This window comes from Chiloscyllium plagiosum, chromosome 10 (assembly GCF_004010195.1).
Source record: "Chiloscyllium plagiosum isolate BGI_BamShark_2017 chromosome 10, ASM401019v2, whole genome shotgun sequence".
In the NCBI taxonomy this organism is placed as follows: domain Eukaryota; kingdom Metazoa; phylum Chordata; class Chondrichthyes; order Orectolobiformes; family Hemiscylliidae; genus Chiloscyllium; species Chiloscyllium plagiosum.
In genome coordinates, this window is record NC_057719.1 from 28,554,613 (window position 1) to 28,579,446 (window position 24,834).

The window sequence follows — 24,834 nt, forward strand, 5'->3', positions numbered from 1 at the left end:
ACAGGTATTACACTGACGCAAGACAGTTAATGAGGCAGATTAGAAGGCAGTTAACTAAAAACAGAAATACACTGACTGAAAAAGTGATGTCAATGCTAGGTGAAGTTGGAAATGGAAAGTATTCATTTCTAATAATAACAACATTTTAAAAATAGAACAGCAAAAAAAAAATTAAAGTTCTTTAAAAAATCGGATTCTTAAATATATTGTTTTGGAGGCCTTCATCCCATACATGGAAAAAATCTAGAGCCACTTGAGAACATAACATGGAACTAGAGATTCCTTGTGCCACAGTAGCCTCCAAAGACACTGCAAGGCAACCACCCTTCTCCCCATTCATTCATTTTCATGCCACATTATGCAAAGGCATATACAGGCTGCCCAATTCAAGTGATTTTGCTTTATACCCATCATGACTTGTCCACAGATAACACAAACCAGTCAAACAGTTTAGTAAATTGTTACAACTAAGTCAGTGCAAAGTTTCTACTTATCCGTTGATGGATTCATTAATTTGTGAAAGCCATACATGAATTGTATATCAATAGCAAAACAGCATCCAGACTATCATTTAACATTGCTGGTCTGTTCACTAATGTACAACAGGAAATCAGACATCTATACTGCTACATCATGGTAATATAAACTTTCCAACATTTCTGTGAATAAGGAATCACACAAACTCAGCAACTTATGCAGTCAAGTTCAGTTTTAACAACATTATGTCTGCCCAAATAGAGGATATCACCATAGGATCACACCAAACCCAGGACTTGAAAAATATCCTCACTGGATTCTGAGCGACGTGCCTCCACCAATCAGAATCCATTCAATGAGCACTCTTCTTTCAGAGTACAAAATGCTATTTTCTTCCCCTTAAACAATTCATCATAACAAGTTTTTATTTTGTCTTGCACTTTAGAGCATTGCTGAAAACAAACTCTGAATTATCAATGGCAATTTTAATCCTTGAACTTCTGTACTGGTTTATTAAAACCTTCCTTTATGTAATGCATTTAGATGATATTTCAACCTCAAAACAGGGTAAGTGTGGCACAGTTAAGGCCTGGAATCAGTGATAATTATCACAATAACAGAACTGAAGGAAGCCATTGGATTGTACTCATGCCCATGCTTTGAAAGAGGTGTCCAATTAATCCTATCCCTTGCTCACTCCCTCCCTTATCCTGCAATTTGTTTTCATTCAAGTCTGTTTACTTTTCAATTAAATCTGCTTCCACAACAGTTAAAGCAATACCATGTCTGATCAAATTAAACTTAGTTATGAGTGAGCGGTCATTTCTTCAACATAACTTTCAGTAGAGCCTCATATTAAACAAACAGCAAGAAATCATTCTAATCTCCTTAACCATCACAGCAATATCAAAAGGTGTCTTACCTGAAAGTAATTGACAGTGCCATTAGACAGCGGGCAAGGAACGAACCATTTTTTAACCACAACCTGCAGAAGTCAATTCATGTTAAATTTAAAAAACACCCAAATGCAAATAATGGGATAAAGAATCACAACAAGTATTGGCATTTAAGAGGTTTCAATAGGCATAGCTTTTAAAGTAGCCTATGTTGCAATTAAATTAGGTTGCAGAAGTTTCTAAATTGCAGAAGTTTTTGACTTGACAGCAATAATGATTAAGAAAGCCTTGAACAAGGAGAGAGGGGTATGTGAATCAAGAGAGAATGGTATGGTGCAGAGATAAGGCTATCGAAACGGTTTAATTGTCACTAACACTATAGCACATACATGCATATTAGTGCATTATTAAGTGAAGGGAAAAACAAAAAAAAACTTTAAAACTTTTACCATAATTCAAATTTTCCATAGCTTTCACCCCAGTTACCCATTTTAAAGTTCACCCATTTTTTTTTTCTTTCTTGTAAAGAAAGATCATGCGAGACAAGGGGCTAGATATCTACAGCTTCCAGGAGAAAGTGAGGACTGCAGATGCTGGAGATCAGAGCTGAAAATGTGTTGCTGGAAAAGCGCAGGTCAGGCAGCATCCTTGGATGCTGCCTGACCTGCTGCGCTTTTCCAGCAACACATTTTCAGATCTACACCTTCCAGTTAAGCTTCACATGTTTAGAGCAAACTGCACGTTCATAAATGGTTTGCAAGCAGAAGTAGTCAATTTCTGACAAATCAAAACAGCAAATCACCAAAATTTAAAACAAAATCAATAAATAACAGATTGCTATTTTAATTTACAAAGAGCGTTTACGATGAGTCCCAAAAAAAAAAAAGTGCGTTCAAATTTCTGGTTTGTTACATTTGTATAGATAAAAACATTTATCCAACTTAAATATTTCACCTTTCCCTGCAAGGAATTTATCATATTTCCGAAGGTTTTGCTTCTAACAACAAAGAGGCATGTAAAGCAGCCTGGAGAATTTTTAAAAAATACTCAGCTATCACTGTGCTTTTGAACTCAGACCTGATTCGAATTGTATTACTATTATATTAGATTTCCTACAGCATGGAAACAGGCCTCTGAAGAGTAACCCACCCACCCATTCCCCTACATTTACCCCTGACTAATGCAGCCAACAGTGGGCAATTTAGCATGGGCAATTCACCTGACCTGCACGTCTTTGGATCGTGGGAGGAAAGCGGAGCACCCGGCAGAAATCCATACAGACATGGGGAGAATGTCTGTGTGGAGTTGCACAGTCGCAAGAGGCTGGAATCTGACCCGGGTCCCTGGTGCGGAGGCAGCAATGCTAACCACTAAGCCACCATGGAGGTACTTAAAATAGCACCCTACAAGTAGTTTTGAAATACGATCATTTTTTGTTCAAGTTTGAGGAAATATAACTGGCCTGCATATAAAAAGAGATGCCAGGAGGAGTGGTAGAGGCAAGCGCAATTATGAATATTTAAAAGACATTTGGACAGGTGCATGGATATGAAGGTTTTAGAACATAGGAGCCAAATACGAAAAAAGTGGGGATAGTTCAGTTTAGGAAACCTGGTCAGCATGGACAAGTTGGGCCAAAAAGTACTTAGGTTACCATCGTTAGAGTTGTAGCCAAACTGAAACATTATGAATGGGCTTGTAAATTCCAATATTTTTGGAGAGGGTGAATTAAAAGAAGAGGTCCTAAAAACATTAAAATTCTATCAAATATTAAGTGACAAATGTTTTTGTAGTGAACTGATGTGGAAATACAGACATTTCTATAAAAGAATGCAAGAATTTAAAACTTGTTAAAGAGGATTAATAAAACACTTTAGTCATTAATGTACAGACAGCATCATAGAAACAAAAGTGAATACTTAAAATAGGAAAGACAGAAGGATTAGTACCAGAGAAGAAAATAAGACTAGAATAGATAAATGTAGTTGAAGTATGACGGGCATAGGCACAAATAGGTAAGTGATCTACCTTTTTACTTTTTTAATTGGATCATTAGAGACAAATCAGCCATCTGCATGCTTGGTTCTAAGACTATTCAAGTATTTCTTCCAAAGTGAAGTAGTGAACAAGCTTTAAAAACTGCTTTATTATGGTGCTACATTTTTCATAATTATGTTGTACTATGATGGCAAGGAATAGTCCGTGCATCTGGACAGTGGATCTGTCTCAGGTTAAGTAGAGTCATGGTACATATTTTATAGTAATGTTTCATTATCATTAATTCCAGTATAATATGTGACACTTGACAAATACATAACAGCTGCAGCAGGCAATTAAATGAAAACGTCCAATAAAAATGACAGTTGCGTCAAATTTTCCATATCTTTGTGCATTACATGGTTAGAGCAATTTTTTCTGGTTACAATTTCCCAGCTATTGATAGTGGCAGGTCAGTAGGCAGGAATATCCCAAGGCAGATCACTGGCAGTAGATTGCTGCTGTGATGCAGTATCCTTCCACAGCACATTATAAAAAGGTTCAAGGTCAATTTTCTCAATATTTCCCTTCACATCTAGCTTCTCATCTAGTCTGGGCTGAGGTTGTTCTCAAGCAATTATAGAACAAACTATTAATTATGCAACTTCCAAAAAAAAAGCAAAGTTGAGCAAACATCGTTTTCAGCACATTATCTTCATTTTTCCCCATCAATGCCAACTGCAGTGTGATAAGGAACATTTGCTCCCGAAGAACAAATCAATGCTGAAAATTGGAAGACATTCAAGCTCTTTTGCTTGATCTTGGTTCTTTGTTTAAAAAGGGGTACAACTGAGAACAGGAAATAAGGGAAAGCCTAAAACAGCTTATAGTGTGTAGAACAATCCGTCTTAGTTTAATATTGACCAAAATACTGCACATTGGTGGTCACGGAGGTACTGAATCTGAAAACGTAAAATGATGGGATTTACATTGGTATATTAGTCTTCTGTTGACCAACTATCCTAAAAAATGACCAGTTTAACTGATGTATAAAAGGCATCAAACAGGAAATTTCACTCACCACAATGGTAAAGTAGACCATGAATAAGATGGACAAACCACTTGTATAACCAAGAAATTCTGAAAACAAAATGACATCAAGTATTAGGAAATCCCAAATACAAGCTGTGCTGGCAAGGATAAAAACATTTGATAATTTACAATGAAGGAATAATGGTCTACAGAGTCATGGTCAACCTCAAGAATGAGCAGTATTACATATATTCCAACTCCTACAAAAAAAAAGACATTAAAACAGAATGCAAAAACATGGGCAGAAAACATCAACTGCGTTGGCAAATTTGCAGCCCTCTGAAATAGAAAAGATTTGGAAAGGATGGTAGAAAACAGTTCAAAATATACACGTTTCTATTTTCCTAAATGTTTTATGACTTTTGCTTAGTGTAAGATGGGAGCCCGCAACTGGCATTCAATTATGGCATCCTTTCAGCTGAGCACCTCCTGTTAGCCAGCCATATTAACAAATGAAACTGGAAGGATTTGGAGCAGAGTTAGTTTATTTTGAGTTTGAGGGATACCCCTAATAGAGACCAATTTAGAGGTAAATCAGTGAAATAATTGAGGAAGATGATAAGATTAGTTTTAAACACTGAGTTCGAAATGATTTTGAATATTCTACTTTCATGTATAGTCAGAGTCAGATATACAGCACGGAAACAGACCCTTCGGTTGAACTTGTCCATGCTGACCAGATATCATAAATTAATCGAGACCCGTTTGCCATCATTTGGGCCATATCCTTCTAAACCCTTCCTATTCATATACCCATCCAGATGCCTTTTAAAATGTTGTCATTGTACTCTCCTCCAACACTTGCTCGAGCAGCTTCTTCCATACACCCATCACTGTGTACTTGAAAAAGGTTGCCTCTTTAGGTCCCTTTTTAAGTCTTAGCTCTCTCTCTCACCTTAAACCTATGCCTTCAAGTTTTGGAATACACCAACCCAGGAAAAAAAAAAAAGACCTTTCCAGTTACCTGATCCATGCCCTTCATGATTTTATAAACTTCTAAAGGTCATCTGGAATCTTTCTAAAATTGGATAAGCACTTTGAAACACAAAAGGTGGATAAATCCCCAGGACCTGATCAGGTGTACCCTAGACCTCTGTGGGAAGCTAGATAAATGATTGCTGGGCCTGTTGCTGAGATATTTGTATCATAGATAGTCACAGGTGAGGTGCCAGAAGACTGGAGGTTGGCTAAAGTGGTGCCACTGTTTAAGAAGGGTGGTAAGGACAGGCCAGGGAACTACAGACCAGTGAGCCTGACATCAGTGGTGGGCAAGTTGTTGGAGGGAATCCTGAGGGACAGGATGTACATGCATTTGGAAAGACAAGGACTGATTAGGGATATTCAACATGGCTTTGTGCATGGGAAATCATGTCTCTCAAAGTTTTTTGAAGAAGTAACAGGATTGGTGAGGGTAGAGCAGTAGATGTGATCTATATGGACTTCAGTAAGGCATTCAACAAGGTTCCCCATGGGAGACTGGTTAGCAAGGTTAGGTCTCATGGAATACAGGGAGAACTAGACATTTGAATACAGAACTGGCTCAAAAGGTAGAAGACAGAGGGTGGTGGCAGAGGGTTGTTTTTCAGACTGGAGGCCTGTGACCAGTCGAGTGCCACAAGGATCGGTCCTGGGTCCTCTACTTTTTGTCATTTACATAAATGATTTGGATGGGAGCATAAGGTACAGGAAGCAAGTTTGCAGATGGCACCAAAATTGGAGGTGTAGTGGACAGCGAAGAAGGTTATCTCAGATTACAACAGGATCTTGACCAGATGGGCCAATGGGCTGAGAAGTGGCAGATGGAGTTTAATTCAGATAAATGCGAGGTGCTACATTTTGGGAAAGCAAATCTTAGCAGGACCTATACACTTGATTGTAAAGGTCCTAGGGGGAGTTGCTGAACAGAGACCTTGGAGTGCAGGTTCATAGCTCCTTGAAAGTGGAGTTGCAGGTAGATAGGATAGTGAAGGCGGCGTTTGGTATGCTTTCTTTTATTGGTCAGAGTATTGAGTACTGGAGTTGGGAGGTCATGTTGCAGCTGTACAGGACATTGGTTAGGCCACTGTTGGAATATTGTGTGCAATTCTGGTCTCCTTCCTATCAGAAAGATGTTGTGAAACTTGAAAGGGTTCAGAAAAGATTTTGGATTACTAAGATTAGATTAGATTACTTAGTGTGGAAACAGGCCCTTCTGTCCAACAAGTCCACGCTGACCCGCTGAAGCACAACCCACCCAGACCCATTCCCCTACATTTACCCCTGCCCCTAACACTACAGGCAATTTAACATGGCCAATTCATCTAACCTGCACATTTTTGGACTGTGGGAGGAAACCGGAGCACCCGGAGGAAACCCACGCAGACAGAGGGAGAATGTCTGTGTGGAGTTTGCACAGGTCAGTCGCCTGAGGCATGAACTGAACCCAGGTCTCTGGCACTGTAAGGCAGCAGTCCTAACCACTGTGCCACCGTTACAAGGATGTTGCCAGGGTTGGAGGATTTGGGAGGCGCTGAACAGGCTGGGGCTGTTTTCCCTGGAGCGGAGGTTGAGGGGTGACCTTCTAGGAGATTTGCAAAATCATGAGGGGCATGGACTCGACAAAGTCTTTTCCCTAGGGTTGGGCAGTACAGAACTAGAGGTTTAGGGGTGAGAGGGGAAAGATATAAAAGAGACCGAAGGGGCAACTTTTTCCACACAGAGGGCGGTACATGCATGGAATGAGCTGCCAGAGAATGTGGAGGAGGCTGGTACAATTACGACATTTAAGCAGCATTTGGATGGGTATATGAATAGGAAGGGTTTGGAGGGATATGGGCCGGGTGCTGGCAGGTGGGACTAGATTGGGTTGGGATATCTGGTCGGCATGGACAGGTTGGACCGAAGCATCTGTTTCCATGCTGTACACCTTTATAACTCTATGACTCACGTGAAATTTGAAGAGGTTGCCAAATACCTCCAGGCAATACAAAACTGCAAAGGGGAGTGTGTTTGGGCTCAAAGTTTGCAACCATGATAGAGAGAACTGTGCAGTACAAAGGAAAATGAAGTGCAAGAAAGATGATATTATGACTCAATTTTTGGTGTTTCAGCCTCTTTCCCTAGCCACTAACAAAATGACATGCAACTAAATAGTCACAAAAGACTTTTACAAGGCAGAAACGGGGTAAAAGAACAAAAAGAAAAGCTGAGACATTTCTAATAGGATTCAGTTGAAATTCTGTTTGTCGTCATCTAAAAGAAAGTTTTTAAAAACCCATTAACTGAAGGACTCTTAGCTTGGCGCACACAAATCAAACCTAAGGAGCAAGAGCAAATGTTCATATCCAAAACTCCAGAATTAGTAACATTAGAATAAAGGTATTGGGACTTGTGATCACTATGGGTAAAATGCCAGAAGTGCATGTGTCATTCGTGGAACCTGCAATAGGTCAGTTGGGAGAGATTTAAAGAAAGCACCTTGCCAGATGCTGGTGGAAGACCCAGGAAATCCCAACCTATACAGAAATTTTTGATGCAGTATGTAGTTCAGCTAAAAAGACTGTTCATTTGCTGTAGTTTTAAAACAAAATATCTTAAATAGAGAATTAACTAATGTGCTTTGAATTTGGTGTAGTAACATTCTTTTGCTTTAAAAGCAACTACTTGTGGCTTCATTTTTTGTTTAAAATACCAGTTTCAATTTCCATAAAGGAAAAAATGCTACTATTTTAAAGGATTGTTACCCCACTTAATGCTTATTGTAAGTTTAGTTTTAAAGTTACTGAAGGGAGTGAGGAACTCAAATGTGTAAAACACGTTAGTGTACGTAGAATAATGTTGCATAATAAGATCCCCAGCATTTGGTAAAAGACAGAAATCCTGTTGTTGGGTTGGTGTAAATCACAAACATCTGATAGGGAATAATTTTAGGACCTTGGGAGATACAAAAATAGTGGGCCCCCAGCTGCATCTTAGAATTATTTTCATCCACTTTCATTTCCAAACTCGATATTTAGAAATACTTCCTAGAATTCCAAATTTCAAACAAATCACCTAAGTGACAAGTATTTTCAATTAGCCGTGGTCCCAATGGTTTTATCAAAAATTTAAAAAAGCACCTCAGATTATGTTGGCGATATAATGCAATAAAGAAATTTGAAGTGAATCATGACCAAAACAGAGCAGAATATTGCAAGCACTTCATAAACAGCAATAACTACAGATCAAAAATGGTATGTTATTGATGACATTCTGCATTAGGGACTAAAAGAAAATAAAGTAAAACAATTACCTATTTTAGGAAGAAGAGCAAGAGGTAGAACAACAAAGATAACAGTAATGAGCAGGAGAATCTGTCCATTAAGGTACCAGGGAGTCCTAAAGTGTGAATAAAAAAAAAAATCAAAGTTTAACAAATAGCACCAAAAAAAATTAACATAAATCCAACAACTTGCAAGATTATGCCACAATTTGTTGAGAGCATGAAGATTTGCAAACGATAACTCTCAATACTTGCAATCTTTGGCCACATGTATTGAGCAAATTATCCACCTTGGTCTACTCAGAGTTACCCCCGGAATCAAGTCTTCAGGCAATTCGATTCTTTCCGTATCAAAAAAAAAACACCACACATTGGCAAAAGGCTTCACAAAAAAAAAGTCCTGTGTCTGATTGTAGACTGAAGACATATCCAGAACCAAGTTATTTCAGTAGAATTACCATATTGGCAGCTGGAGTCACAGCAGAGACCTGATTATGCCCAGTCCCCCCCCCCAAAAAAAAATCTCTTTGCGTCAATTACAACACCATCAGCAAACCCTCAAAACACTAGACAGCCAAATAATGGAAAGAGTAATGGATACTGTCTAAATAACTCACCTGATGCTCAGTTTGAAGAATCACTTGAATCCAAGCCCAATTGACATCCATGTATGAACCAATACCAAATTGAATTTGTAAAATAATGAGTGTAAACTGTACTCAGGAGGGTCAGATACTGGTAAAACTGAAAGTGAAATTGGGAACCCTTCTCTGCTGGAGATATAGAACTTGAATTCATGTTGTGCTTTTCACATTGCAGAATAATGCAAGGCATTTCAGAGACATTACAAATCAATGACACCAAACCATAAAAGTTTGTTGTTGTTAGGTTGGATGGCCAAAAGAATGAACAAAGTTAGATTTTTTAAAAAGGTTGCATAAGAGTCAAGCAAATGGAAAGGCAGAGAAATTGACAGAATTCCAGAGCTTTGGGTTTATCAGCTGGAATTAGGAAAGCACTGGTATCAGTATATCAGAAGTGAGATGACTAAACTAACTATCAAGGCTGTTCCACCATTCAGTATAGTTAAGCTGGGCTTAGATTCCATTTTCCTATCCACTCCCATGTTTCAATTCCCTCAATGACCAAAGAGGTCTCAACTCAACCCGGAATGCATTCAATAAATTGTACATCCACAATATTCTTAGGTAAGAATGCTAAGGATGCACAATTGCTCACGTGAAAATTCTCTTCATCTCAGTCTTAAATAATGTCACTTACTCTTGTTTTAGTCCTCCCAGCCAGGGGAAAACAATGCTTAAACATCTACAAAGTTATGAAGGGGCTGAACTGAGAAGGTTTTAATAAGGATCATTTCATCTTACTAAATTCCAAATTACTCAACCTATGTTAAGTGGGTCTAACACAGGACAATCCCATCACCACAGGTACCAATCTTGTGGGCTTCACTGTGTTGCTTCCAATATCACACCCACAACCATCTAAAAAGATGTTAATAGTAGCAGATAGAGACACCAACAGCAACTTCCCCTCTAAGCCACTCACCATCCTGACTTGGAAATACATTATTCCTTCTGTGTAATAGTTCCAGGATGGTGACCCAAGCATTTCAAGTCTGTCTTGACCAAATGCAATGTACACAGGGCAGAAGCTCATCACCTTCGTAAGGTAAACAAGAATGAGCAATAAATATACATCCCATTATGATGATGCTGCTCCTTTAACAATGCTTAGTGTCATTGGCTTTCACCCACCCAGAAGAGGCCATAGAAGACAGACTCCAAAAAGTCTACGTTTGAAGGATTTTAGGACAATTTGATTATAGCTAACAGATACTGCCATAGGAAAAAAAAAAGGCTTTCAAAATTTTAAAAAACACTTGCACTAAGGGGAGTGGCCAGTTCTCCCAGCTCAACATTTATTTGGTTTGGTCTAATTATTCACCGAAAGCAATCAGGCAGTGGAAAAGCTGCTAGACCCAAAGAAGCAGGTCCAAGCGAATGAATGGGAGAGTTTAGACATACACCCGTATTAACTTAGGAGTTCACCACTCCTGGGCCTAGGACTCAACAGACCTAACTGTCCTGGTTAAACAAATACCCTAATTAAGATAGCCGAAAAAAAATCTATATCCAAATAACTCAAATAGGGCTGCATGTCTTACAAAAATGGTCTGTTGTGCGGTGCACCATGTTTGTAAAAAAAGTCCATGGGAATGTGCTCCATAATTTCCACCATCCCAGCAAGCACGGTGGGTTCTCAGACACCCAATTCATCTGTGCACAGTTTGCAAAAATATTAAATAGTTTTGTCCCGTGCCTGTCTGAAGATGATTACTTCTCCTCTTAGGTCTACTGAATTGGAGTCTAGTTTAACTTCGGTCTTCAATACCATCTCTCTCCTGCCACAGCGCTACAATAAACACAGCCTGTGGCATATCCAGAAGCAATGGGTAAGATTACCTACACTTATTTTACATTTGGGGAACATTGAAGATGCCCCTTTTTAAAAAACTTCGCCAGAAGGTCCAGTGTCAGATGAACCCTGTGCAGAACTTTTAACTGCATAGCGCATGTCCTATTACAGATTGAGATCTTTGTGCATTCTCCAATGTTTCAGAAGAGATCTCCACTCCTAGCTCTTGCTCCCAGAGTGCACATAACCGGTTAATATCCTGCCAGGCCCTGCCACCCAGCAGGTGATAGAAAGCATTAACCGAAAGGGTGCTTGTGGAATTTAGCAACAACATTTCTGTATCGGGCTCATAGAGAAGCATAGTTGTCTTTTGGATGAAATCCCTAACCTGAAAAAAAAACAGAAAAAAGATCTCTGCTGGGCAACCCACATTTGTGGCTCAGTTGCTCAAAAGACATCATAACCTCCCCCTCAAACAAGTCTCCCAAACTAGAAACTCCTCTTACTGCCCATAGTTTGAACCCTGAGTCCATCATCCTTGGTTGGAACCCTGACATACCAACTATCAGAATGAGTGGCTAAGTCTTGGATAAGCAACCCTCACTAACACACTGCCCTCCATGCCTTGACCATATTAACAGTGTTCTGCCAGTGGTCCATAACAGTCCTCATATTAACCTGTTGCTCATGGATAAGAAGAGGGCACTTTGCCTGGGAGGCATCGATATCCAACCATATTGAGCCCGGATCATTACCTACCCAACTGCAGACAAAGGACAGCAGGGTACTCAGTTGATACCTCCTGATGTCTGGGAAATCAGCTTCACCCCTCCTTGAAGCAACTGCAATTCAGTAAGTTTGATGAGGGGCCACCCATGATGCCAAACAGAAACCAAACAAATCCATAAGTTTCCACAGCATTGATCTGGGAAACATTATAGGGAGCACACGCATGGGATAAAGCAAACTAAGAAGAACATTAATGAGAGATATTCAGCCCAACCATGAATTTGGAAGAGCCTCCCATCTCGGAGATCCCACCGAACATGGTCGAGCAAGTGAGCAAAGTTAGTCTGAAATAACCAAACTTGGGGGGGGGGGGGGGGAATAAAAATGCCTAGGTATTGGAACCCCGCTCGTGATCACTTAAAGGGGAACCTAGAGCCACCTTCAACCTCTGGCACTTCCTTAAGTCCCCCAAAAGGCGTAGCTGCCAACTTTGCAAAGTTGATCTTACATTATAAGAGATGGGGTACGGAAGTTATCCGGTTTGATAAAAAAAAACAGCAGGACAATATCTGCATACAGTGTAACCTTGCGTACCCTCTATCCAATTTCCAGAGCGGTTATGTAGATGTTCTGATGAATGGCCTCTGCCAGTGGCTATATCACCAACGTAAACAACAATGGTGAAAGGGGGCAGCCTTGGGATGACTACCCGTACCAATCCTGAAGTTCCCAGACTTCACCCTGTTGGTGATGGCATAAAACCTCCACCCACCTAGCAAAGATCCCACCCAACCCAACCCAACCCAAACCACTCTAAGACAAAAAAGGGATGGCCATTCCACCCAGTCAAATGCTTTCTCTGCATTTAAAGAAAATCACCAACCCCTGAATCAACCGTTGCTGACATGCTTGGACTATATTCAGCAACCTTCTAATATTATTAGAAGACCTGCAGCCCCTTACAAAACCTGCAAGGTCCTCTTTAACAATATACAGCAACACCTTTTCCAATCTCAACACCAAGATCTTAGAATCTCAAAATCTGAATTTAAAAAAAAAGAGATGGGCCTGTAAGAGGCACAATCCTCAGGAACCTTTCCCTTCTTAAGGATTGAGGAAATATTTGCTTCTCTCAAAGATGGTGGTAAGCATTCATGCATATAAAAGAGTGATTGTACATCTCCAACATCGATCCTAACAGAATCCCTTTAAACGCCTTATAAAAACTCACCCGGGAGACCATCAGGGCCAGGGCCCAAACCCACTCTGAAGTTGCCTAACTGCCTATTGAATTTACATGAATGATTTGGATGCGAGCATAAGAGGTACAGTTAGTAAGCTTGCAGATGACACCAAAATTGGAGGTGTAGTGGACAGCGAAGAGGGTTACCTCAGATTACAACAGGATCTTGACCAGATGGGCCAATGGGCTGAGAAGTGGTAGATGGAGTTTAATTCAGATAAATGAGAGGTGCTGCATTTTGGGAAAGCAAATCCTAGCAGGACTTATACACTTAATGGTAAGGTCCTAGGGAGTATTATTGAACAAAGAGACCTTGGAGTGCAGGTTCATAGCTCCTTCAAAGTGGAGTTGCTGGTAGATAGGATAGTGAAGGCGGTGTTTGGTTTGCTTTCCTTTATTGGTCAGAATATGGAGTACAGGAGTTGGGAGGACTCATTGCAGCTGTATAGGACATTGGTTAGGCCACTGTTGGAATATTGCGTGCAATTCTGATCTCCTTCCTATCGGAAAGATGTTGTGAAACTTGAAAGGGTTCAGAAAAGATTTACAAGGATGTTGCCAGGGTTGGAGGATCTGAGCTACAGGGAGAGGCTGAACAGGCTGGGGCTGTTTTCCCTGGAGTGTCAGAGGCTGAGGGGTGACCTTATAGAGGTTTACAAAATTATGAGGGGCATGGATAGGATAAATAGACAGTCTTTTCCCTGGGGTCGAGGAGTCCAGAACCAGAGGGCATAGGTTTAGAGTGAAAGCAGAAAAGATATAAAAGAGACCTAAGGGGCAACGTTTTCACACAGAGGGTGGTACGTGTATGGAATGAACTGCCAGAGGATGTGGAGGAGGCTGGTACAATTGCAACATTTGAGAGGCATTTCGATGGGGATATGAGTGGGAAGGGTCTGGAGGGATATGGGCCAGGCGCTGGCAGGTGGGACCAGATTGGGTTGAGATATCTGGTTGGCACAGACAGGTTGGACCGAAAGGTCTATTTCCATGCTGTACATCTCTATGACTCTATGGGTCTACTTGGAACAGCATCAAGTTGGGATGATTTGTCAGGTTTTTGGATAGGTTACATTATCCTATATTCTGTTCTCTTGTGTGTGTGTTTTGGTCACTAAATGTAATAAATAAGTTGTTTTGTTTAAAACTAGTTTGTTTAACCAACTGCATCTCAGTTGGAATATCTGCATTACACCTGCTTAAAAAAAAAACTGGCAAAGGTAGGGTCTAGGCTACTTTCTTGAAATGTTTTGAGGGGATCTGGCCTGGTCCATAAGACCATGAATTAAAGGGAATTTGTTTTTTAAATTCACATCAATTTGAAGCCTGTGTGTTCTGTTCACGATGCCTAGGCTTGTACTGCTGGCAAACCTAGATTAAGGGACAGAAAGTAATGTGTTAAGATCATTAATGTTGAAAATAGTTGAGACTTCAAGATAGATACTTGCAACACTCCACTGGTCACAATTTACCAAACTGAAGATAAAAAGCTATGTTTCCACTTTCACATTTGCTAGTATAAACAAGGTACAAACTGGAGTATCATCCTTATTGCTATCCTGCACTATTGCCTTGCCCATTCTAAAAAATTTCCAAATCTACCCTCCTACTTGCAGGCCATACTATTTAAAACTCTTTACAGCCCATTATAAAGGCTCAGTAGGTCAAATCCAAATACCCATTAATTGAAACCATTTTCTCCCTCCCATGCACTCAACTCATTTATCCTGTGTTAATTTGCTTGTTACTCGAGATAGTATCCAGATACTGGATCGGTGGTTCTGCTTTTTAAAAACTTTACTCCCTCATATTTCCCACAAGCAGTTTAACTATTTATCGGTACTCACATGCTCCATAACAATGTGTTCCTTCCTCTCAGGCCTCAGACTCCATTCTATGATAAAGCTGGTGTTTATGTATGGTATCAAGCTGGCAATATAGTCTTTGCAGCTCAGGTGCTCAGCTGTAGAAAACCATATCTATCCCTTTAATTATACCATCTTATACAAACTGTATTGTGTTTTTACTCTATGCCCAGCTGAATGGTTCCTTGCACCCATTTTGCTCACTCACTTGTCCCTGGTCACATTAAAGAGGTTCCTCCATTGCTACCTTTTGTATCCTCACTTTCTTCACTGACCCACTTGCTCCTGACCACAACAAAATGAGAAGTACCTAAACCAATGGGAAAGACCCAAGGCTAACACTGCTAGGATGGTATGGTGGCTCAGTGGTTAGCACTGCTGCCTCACAGCACCAGGGACTCTGGTTTGATTCCAGCCTCAGGCAACTGTGTGGAGTTTGCACATTCCAGTGTCTGTGCAAGTTTCCTCTAGGTGCTCCAGTTTCCTCCCACAGTTCCAAAAAAAAAAAGTGCTATTGACTGCATTGGCCATGCTAAATTGTCCATAGTGTCCAGGAATATGCAGGCTAGGTAGATTATTCACGAGAAATGCAGGGATGGGGCAGAGGAGTAGTGTCAGTGTAGACTCAATGGGCCGAATGGCCTGCTTTCAGACTGTAGGGATTCTATGTTTTATGACTGCCACTTACAAAGTATAGAGATGCACGTTCAAGTATTAGCTGTTCCAGCGATGCGCAACATGTTGATTAGAATATATTAGTTACTTAACCACCCACACTACAACACATCTTTGTGCATTACCATCTGGATTTCAAATTTATAATTACAGATACATGAAGTGGTATTTCTAATCAAATTGTTTTAGTAGATAAGTTATATTGCAATATTTCCAACTTCAGAGAACCAATTTAAACTACTGACCCCAATTACAAGGATAGAATTGTTGAAGAAACTTCTCATCTCATGAGTTTGAAAGTATAATTGAAAGGCTAGAGAGATCAGGAAGGGCCAAATTTGAAATGAAGTGTGACAGTTTCTAAGTAAAGTAAAACAAAATGGGAAATCGTGCCTCAAACTAGATTGAGTTTTTTGTAGTAGTAATAGGGAGGATTGATGAGGGCAGAGTGGTGGATGTGATCTATATGGACTTCAGTAAGGCGTTCGACAAGGAGACTGGTTAGCAAGGTTAGATCTCATGGAATACAAGGAGATATAGCCATTTGGATACAGAACTGGCTCAAAAAAAGGTGGTGGTGGACGGTTGTTTTTCAGACTGGAAGCCTGTGACCAGCTGAGTGCCACAAGGATTGGTGCTGGGTCCACTACTTTTAATCATTTATATAAATGATTTGGATACAAGCATAAGAGGCATAATTAGTAAGTTTGCAGATGACACCAAAATTGGAGGTGCAGTGGAGAGTGAAGAAGGTTACCTCAGATTACAACAGGATCTTGATCAGATGGGCTGAGAAGTGGTAGATGGAGTTTAATTCAGATAAATATGAGGTGCTGCATTTTGGGAAAGCAAATCTTAGCAGGATTTATATACTTAAATGGTAATGTCCTAGGGAGTGTTGCTAAACAAAGAGACCATGGAGTGCAGGTTCATAGCTCCTTGAAAGTGAGGTCGCAGGTAGATAGGATACTGAAGGCGGCGTTTGGTATGCTTTCCTTTATTGGTCAGAGTATGGAGTACAGGAGTTGGGAGGTCATGTTGCGGCTGTACAGGACATTGGTTAGGCCACTGTTGGAATATTGTGTGCAATTCTGGTCTCCTTCCTATCAGAAAGATGATGTTGTGAAACTTGAAAGGGGTTCAGAAAAGATTTACAAGGATGTTGCCATGGTTGGAGGATCTGAGCTATAGGGAGAGGTTGAATAGGCTAGGGCTGAGGGATGACCTTATAGAGGTGTATAAAATCATGAGGGACATGGATAGGATAAGTAGACAAAGTCTTTTCCCTGGGGTGGGGAGTCCAGAACTGGAGGGCATAGGTTTAGGGCAAAGGGGGAAAAATATAAAAGAGACCTAAGGTGTAACTATTTCACGCAGAGGGTGGTCCGTGGATGGAATGAGCTACCAGATGAATTGGTGGAGGCTGGTACAATTGCAACATTTAAAATAGGCATCTGGATGGATATGAAAAGGATATGGGCTAGGTGCTGGCACGTAGGACTAGATTGGGTTGGGATATCTGGGAGGCATGGACAAGTTGGACCAAAGGGTCTGTTTCCGTGCTGCACATCTGAATCTGACTCTAAAGACAATGTTGATTACGCTAGTTCAATGTTAAACAAATAGTTGATGAGCTAACAAGCTTTGGTGCAAGTCATGGTCACTCAGTCCTCAAGTTTACAAAGAATACAAATACATAGATGAGGGGTTTAGCAGGAGACAAAAATGCAGTTGGGCAGCTATGTTTAATGCCTAGTGGAATGGAATGGTGAACTCTAAATTGAAGAGGAAAGATCTCTGCCTAGGGAACTGCAATCGTTTCAGCCCATGAATGTATTTGTGGAATTTCTCGAGTCACATCACAGGCTCAACATCTACGTTCTGGGTGCCACCATTGACTTAAGCCTAAGTTCTAGCCACAAGAATTTTCAGAAATCGATATTCTGCAGCAAGTGACTCACCTCAACTCCTGTGTCTCCAACATCAATGAGGTAAAAACCAGGAATGCAATGGAACGTACTCTGCTTGCCTGGATAAATACTGTTCTGAATGGTGTTGAACCTCAAGTTTTTGGAATAAAGCAGCCTGCTTGATGGACATGATCATCTTACCTTACAAATTCAGCCAATGTGTACCAATTACATAATGCATGACAAAAGTTTTTCAACAGTGCAGACAAGGGAATGCTCTCACTTTCAGGCTCCCCTCAAAGTCCAACTCAATTTGGAAAATCAATCACTGTTCCTTCATTGTTGGGTCTAAATCCTTCTCTAATAGCACTGTAGGAATACATTCATAAGCAGTTCATCTTGACAAATGGAAAATGGTAAACAAATGCAGGATCTCGCAGTTAGTGAATAAAATTACACTTTCGAAGTAAACAATTTAGTTGCAGGACCAAAAGGAACACTACAGCTCCCAGAAATCAACACTATTGTAGTACTAGAAATTGAGATGCCATTCTTCTAAAAGGTTTTGAAAATAGTCAGCATTGTATAACCTGAAATTACTCAGTGACCGTTAAGTTACAGTTCAACTAAACTTGAGTTTTTAGCATAACTGAGTGGATAGCAACTTGTACAATAAAAATGTAGCACAACTTTTGTTCTCACCCCAGTCAAGATAAAATTTACTTTAACTGTATATTTAATCCAGTTCCCCTGAATAATCTACACATTAAGATCGGTGTAGATACTTACCCATTATAGCTGTTGTGTAGGAAACCAGCAATTGCAGCAGGTAGTTCAGACTTTATGACAAACAGATAAGATGACATAGCTGATGGAAGAAACGCAACATTTCAGAATGTAATTTGTTTCAAAACAACTAAGAGCTCTATTAAGCTATGCTGCTGACTCAACAAGTAAGCAGGCTGCTTAAAACAATGCTGACCAATCAAGTTCCAAGATTATTACCACTTCTTCATTCCTTTTAGTTCCCAATGAATTGTAAAAGTACAATTATTATAGTTGTAATTTTTTTTAAAATCACAGCTTCAACTTTAAAGTTAAAATGGTCAAATGCTAAAATTATAATGACTCAGCTGTAAATTCTAAAGTAATCTTCAAGCTATTGTGTCAATTAAATTGGTTTCACTTAGGAAGAGCTCCCCCCACCGAAGAAACAAACTGAGAATCCATTTCAGGTCAACATTTCAATCTCAGGTCAAGAATCAAAGCTATTAGCATCACTTTTTACAAAAACCCAGAAATTACCTAACTAAAAAAAAAGTGTATAAACTTTAGTAAAATATGAATTGGAAGGCCAAAGTCCAATCTGTTAGGATTAAATCTCACCATTTCATAAAACACTTTCTGCCTGAAAAAGATTTAGGCTCCATTCTTATTTATCAAGGGTCCTATACAAAAAGCATTCCATCCTTCGACTACACAAATCAATGTGACAATATTTTGTAAAAAGTGTTTTAGATGAAGAGCAATTGACATAATTAATACATCATGGTATATGGTGTTTTGTCATGACGGACGGACGGACAGACAGACATTGAAGAAGTTGATTAGACCCATTGAGAGTTTGGTAGGGTTCTAACTTAAGGAAATTTAGACTTCTGCAAGTTATAAAAGAACACATTAAAGATGTTTCTGGATATCAGGATTCTATAGAGGAAAGGTGTACAAGCTGGGACAATTCTTTGACAAAAGATCAGATCATAAGAAAAAGCTTTAGATTTTGAAAGAGACAACATTAAAAAATTTCAAATCACAAAAAGTTTAAATACCAGAAGAGTCAAGCTGAAACAGGGATGTCAGACTTCTATGTCAACCATGGTTAACTGATAGCCTAATTTTAAATGACAGGGTTGTGGGTTGATGTCGAGTAATGCACTCTAGAGACTGGAGCACAAGATTAAGTAGCCACTTCACTGCAGCAATGAAATGCTGAGCTCTTGGAGGTTTTTTTTTTGCAGTAAGGGAGAACTAGCCATTTGGACACAGAACTGGCTCGATGGTAGAAAACAGGAGATGGTGGGAGGAGGGTTGTTTTTCAAGTTGGAGGCCTGTGGCACACCACTGGTCACAAGGATCAATGATCAGTGCTGGGTGCTCTGCTTTTAATCATTTAGAGAAGTGATTTGGATGTGAACATAGGGAGCGCAGTTAGTAAGTTCGCAGGTGACACCAAATTGGAGGGGTTGTGGATGGTGAGACACGTTACTTCAGAGTACACCAAGATCTTCATCAAATGGGCCAATGGGCCAAGGAGGAGCAGATACAGTTCAATTTAAATAAACGAAGGGCTGCATTTTGGAAACACTAATCAACGAAGGACTCAGACTTAATGGTAAGGTCTTGGGGAGTGTTACTGAATAAAGATACCTTGGAGTGCAGGTTCATAATTCCTAGAAAGTGGAGTTGCAAGTAGATAGGTTGGTGAAGGCGGTTTTTGGTACGCTTGCCTTTATTGGTCAGAGTAAAAAGAGTATAGGAGTTGGGAGGTCATGTTGTGGCTGTGCAGGACATCAGTTAGTTCACTTTTGGACTAGTAGGTGCAATTCTAGTTTCCCCTGCTATTGGAAGGATATTGTGAAATTTGACAGGGTTCAGAAAAGATTTACAAAAAGATGCTGCCTGGATTGAAGGGTTTGGAGGGAGAGGCTGGATAGGCTGGGACTGTTTTCCCTGAAGCAGAAGCTGAGGGGTAACCTTACAGAGGGTTATAAAAATCATGAGGGGCATGTTTGGGTAAATAGACAAGGTCTTTTCCCTGGGTTGGGGTTATCCAGAACTAGAGAGAAGAAAAAAAAAAATAATAATAAAAAAAAGGGACTTGAGGGACAACTTTTTCAGGCAGAGGGTGGTGAGTGTATGGAATGAACTGCCAAAGAAAGTGGTGGAGGCTGAAACAATTACAACATTTAAAGAGACACAGAGACACAGATATGGACCAAGTACTGGCCAATGGGACTAGATTAAATTTAGAATATCTGGTCGGCATGCTGGAGTTGGACCATTGGGTCTGTTCTGGGCTATACATCCCTGACTGTTGAGGTATTAAACAGTTTGTCTGCCCTTGGGTGGGCAAAAAAGAAATCGTAGCATATTGCCAAGAACAAAGTTCTCTTGGCATCCAGGCTAGTTTTTAAATCTCATGTACACCCCCAAAACAAGATTGATCATTTTTATATTTAAGATCTTGCTCTACATACGTTGGCTGAGTATTTCCTGCACATGCTGATGACACTTCAAAAGTGCTTAATGGATTGAAAAGCACTTGGAAATGTTCTGTACAGTTCTTCAGCAATTTCTCCACAAAGTAGGACATTACAGAATAAAATAAGAAAACGAAATAGCATTTATTTAGACCCTTCCATAAAAAAAAAGAGCCAGTTGTAACTGAACTAATTTTAGCAAAAGATCTATTACAACAAAGTTGAAGTTGCATGAAAATCAGTCTCCTAGAGCAATGTGGGCAGAATTAGCTTCTGAAACAAGATTTTTAAATATTACAACAGAGATGGCAAAATTTAAATTCTGGTTCATACATTCCTAATTAAGTTTATCCAAATTTGTTGGACATGCGAAATGATTTACTTCAACTACTAGTGACACAGAACATTAGTTTTAATAAAAAAAAGCTTACATTCAGAAGGGAATGCATTGAATTTTAAGTAAATGGTTATTCACCCCATTAGTGGAGCATGGAATTCATTGCTGAAGATGAGCAGCATGGGAATTTTGTTAAAAACTTCCAGCATGTGGTTGAGATAGCAATCATTTTGCATGGGATTAATTGCCATCATCGAAAAACAAATGCAAAATGGATAAGAAATGTTGTATTTTAAACCAAGTGTATCTCCCCATATGTAGAGTGTATAAGCCATTTATTGGAGCCAAAACACACTTTCAGTGGACAAATCATTTGCCTACCGTTAAAACTCCTGCCGTTATTTTTTTTTGGAGGGGGGGGGGGTGCAAAAAGAGTGGTGAACATATCTATGCCATATTTCTCCAGAAAGTGATTTTTTTTCCTTCCTCTATTTTTGTCCCACCATCACATGCTCCATTTCTTCATCAGGGACATCGCAACAAGTAAAAATAGCATTTGTATCAATATGTGCAGGCATATACATTAGGATTCTAATGACAACACTATGACTGTAGGGTGTGCAAGGTTCTCTAAATACTTTGATTGTCACTTAGAGTCAGTCATACAGCACGGAATTAGACCTTCAGTTCAACCTGTCCATATCAACCAAGTTTCCCAAACTAAAGTACTTTCATTTGCCTGCCTTTGGCCCATATCGCTAAACCTTTCCAATTCACGTACCTGTGCAAATGTCTTTTCAGACGTTGTAATTGTACCTGCATCCACTACTTCCTCTATAGTTTATTCCAGATATAAACCACTGAAAAAGTTGCCCTCAGGTCTTATTTAAAATCTTTGCCCTCTCACCTTAAAATTATGCCCCCCTAGTTTGGAACACCTCCAACCAGGGAAAAGACCTTTGCTAATCACCTTATCTAATGTCCATTAATGATTTTATAAACCTCTAAAGATCACACCTCAGTCTCCTACACTCCAGAGAAAAAAGTCCCAGCCCCTCAGAGCTCAAACCCTCCAGTGTAACATTCCTGTAATTCTTTTCTTAACACTCCAATTTAACAATATCTTTCCTATACCAGGGCGACCAAACTGTATGTAATACTCAATGGCCTCACCAATACCCTTTACAACGATAACATGACATCCCAACTACTATACTCAAAATGGTCTGAGCAATAAAGGCAAGTGAACCAAACACCATCTTTACTATCCCACCTGTGATGCCACTTTCAATGAACTATATACTCGAGCAGTGGACTCTACTCGACAACTCTCGATAACATTCACTGTGCAAGTCCTGCTCTTGTTCATCTTGCATTGTCTTACATTAATCCAAATTAAACTTCATCTACCATCCCTCTCTCCATTGACCCAATTGATTAAGATCCCTTTATAATCTTAGATAACCTTCCTTACTGTCTACTATACTGCCAATTTTGGTGTCACCCACAAATTTACTAACCATGCTTGCTATGTTCTCACCCAAATTATTTGTAAATGGAAGTGTGCACAGCACCAAGCCTAGTGGAACACCGTTGGTCATAGGTCTCCAGTCTGAAAGAAAAACACTACCGCTCTCCTCTCCTAGTCGAGCAAACTTTGTATCCAATTGGCTAGCTCACCTTGCATCTCATGTGATCAAACTTTATTAACCAATCAAGTGGAGCTTGTCAAAGAACATAATCTCCACACAGACAATTTCTAGTGCTCTGTCTTCATCTATCTTCTTGGTCACTTCAAAAAAACTCAAGTTGGTAAGACAACAACATTTTCCCACGGCCAAAGCCATGCTGATTATCCCAGAAATCCTTGTCTCTCCGAATCCCCAATAACTTATCCACCATGGACATTAGGTTCTCAGTAGTTCCTCTGCTTCTCCTTGCAGCCTTTCTTCAATAAAAAGGCTCAACACTAGCCACCCTCCAGTCTTCTGGTACCGCACCCATGACAGTTGATGATACCAACATAGCTGCTAGGAGTCCCGCAATTTCTTCCTAGCTTCCCACAATGTCTAGGATACACTATCAGGTCCCAGAGATTTATAAGAGTCAGATGTACAGCATGGAAACAGACCCTTCGGTCCAACCAATCCATGCCGACCAGATATCCCAACCCAATCTAGTCCCACCCACCAGCACCCGGCCCATATCCCCCCCAAACCCTTCCCATTCATGTACCCATCCAAATGCCTCTTAAATATGTTGCAATTGTACCAGCCTCCACTACTTCCTCTGGCAGCTCATTCCATGCATGTACCACCCTCTGCGTGAAAACGTTGCCCCTTAGGTCTCATATCTTTCCCCTCTCATCCTAAACCTATGTCCTCTAGGTCTGGACTCTGACCCCAGGGAAAAGACTGTCTATTTATCCTATCCATGCTCCTCAATTTTGGTAAACCGCTATAAGGTCACTCCTCAACCTTTGATGCTCCAGGGAAAATAGCCCCAGCCTGGTCAGCCTCTCCCTATAGCTCAAATCCTCCAACCCTGGCAACATCCTTGTAAATCTTTTCTGAACCCTTTCAAGTTTCACAATATCGTTCCGATAGGAAGGAGACCAGAATTGCACACAATATTCCAACAGTGGCCTAACCAATGTCCTATACAGCCTCAATGAGTCCTCCCAACTCCTGTACTCAATACTCTGACCAATAAAGGAAAGCATATCAAACGCTTTCTTCACTATCCTTCCTACCTGCGATTCCACTTTCAAAGGAGCTATGAACCTGCACTCCTGGGTCTCTTTGTTCAGGAATACTCCCTAGGACCTTACCATTCAGACTACAAGTCCTGCTAAGATTGGATTTCCCAAAATGCAGCACCTCACATTTATCTGAATTAGATTCCATCTGCCACTTCTCAGCCCATTGGCCCATCTGGTCCAGATCCTGTTGTAATCTGAGGTAACCCTCTTCACTGTCTACTACACCTCCAATTTTGGTGTCATCTGTAAACTTACTAACTGTACCTCTTATGCTCGCATCCAAATCATTTATGTAAATGACAAAAAGACAACAACCCAGCACCAATCTTTGTGGCACTCCAATGGTCACAGGCATCCAGTCTGAAAAGCAACCCTCCAACACCACCCTCTGTCTCCTACCTTTGAGCCAGTTCTGTATCCAAATGGCTAGTTCTCCTAGCATTCTGAGAGATCTAACCTTGCTAACCAATCTCCCATGGGGAACCTTGTCAAACACAGTACTGAAGTCCATATAGATCACATCTATGGCTCTACCCTCAATCCTCTTTCTTACTTCTTCAAAAAGCTCAATCAAGTCTGTAAGACATGATTTCACAAGCACAAAGCCACATTGACAATCCCTAATCAGTCCTTGCCTTTCCAAATTAATGTACATCCTGTCCCTCAGGATTCCATCCAACAACTTGCCCACCACCGACATCAGGCTCACTGGTCTATAGTTCCCTGGCTGGTCCTCACCACCTTTCCTAAACAGTGGCACAACGTTAGCCAACCTCCAGTCTTCTGGCACCTCACCTCTGACTATCGATAATACAACTATCTCAGCAAGAGGCCCACAATCACTTCTTTAGCTTCCCACAAAGGTCTAGGGTACACCCGATCAGATCCTGGGGATTTATCCACCTTTACCCATTTCAAGACATTTACCTACCTTTA

At 40.3% G+C, this 24,834-nt stretch overlaps 1 protein-coding gene across 9 annotated transcripts in view; it reads right to left on the minus strand.

Annotated features, from left to right (window-relative positions):
• The window catches only part of slc38a6 (solute carrier family 38 member 6), a 144,960-nt gene that overhangs the window by 104,125 nt on the left and 16,001 nt on the right, over positions 1-24,834 (minus strand). For all 9 annotated transcript variants that reach the window (XR_006312722.1, XR_006312721.1, XR_006312723.1 and 6 more), the window contains 4 exons: positions 18,330-18,408; positions 8,713-8,798; positions 4,432-4,490; positions 1,400-1,462 (listed from right to left, as the gene is read on the minus strand). Coding sequence is in view for 5 of the 9 variants with exons in the window: in XM_043697251.1 (XP_043553186.1) it covers positions 1,400-1,462; positions 4,432-4,490; positions 8,713-8,798; positions 18,330-18,408 (287 nt within the window). In the remaining 4 variants the exon portion in view is untranslated. The remainder of the gene's footprint in view (positions 1-1,399; positions 1,463-4,431; positions 4,491-8,712; positions 8,799-18,329; positions 18,409-24,834) is intronic.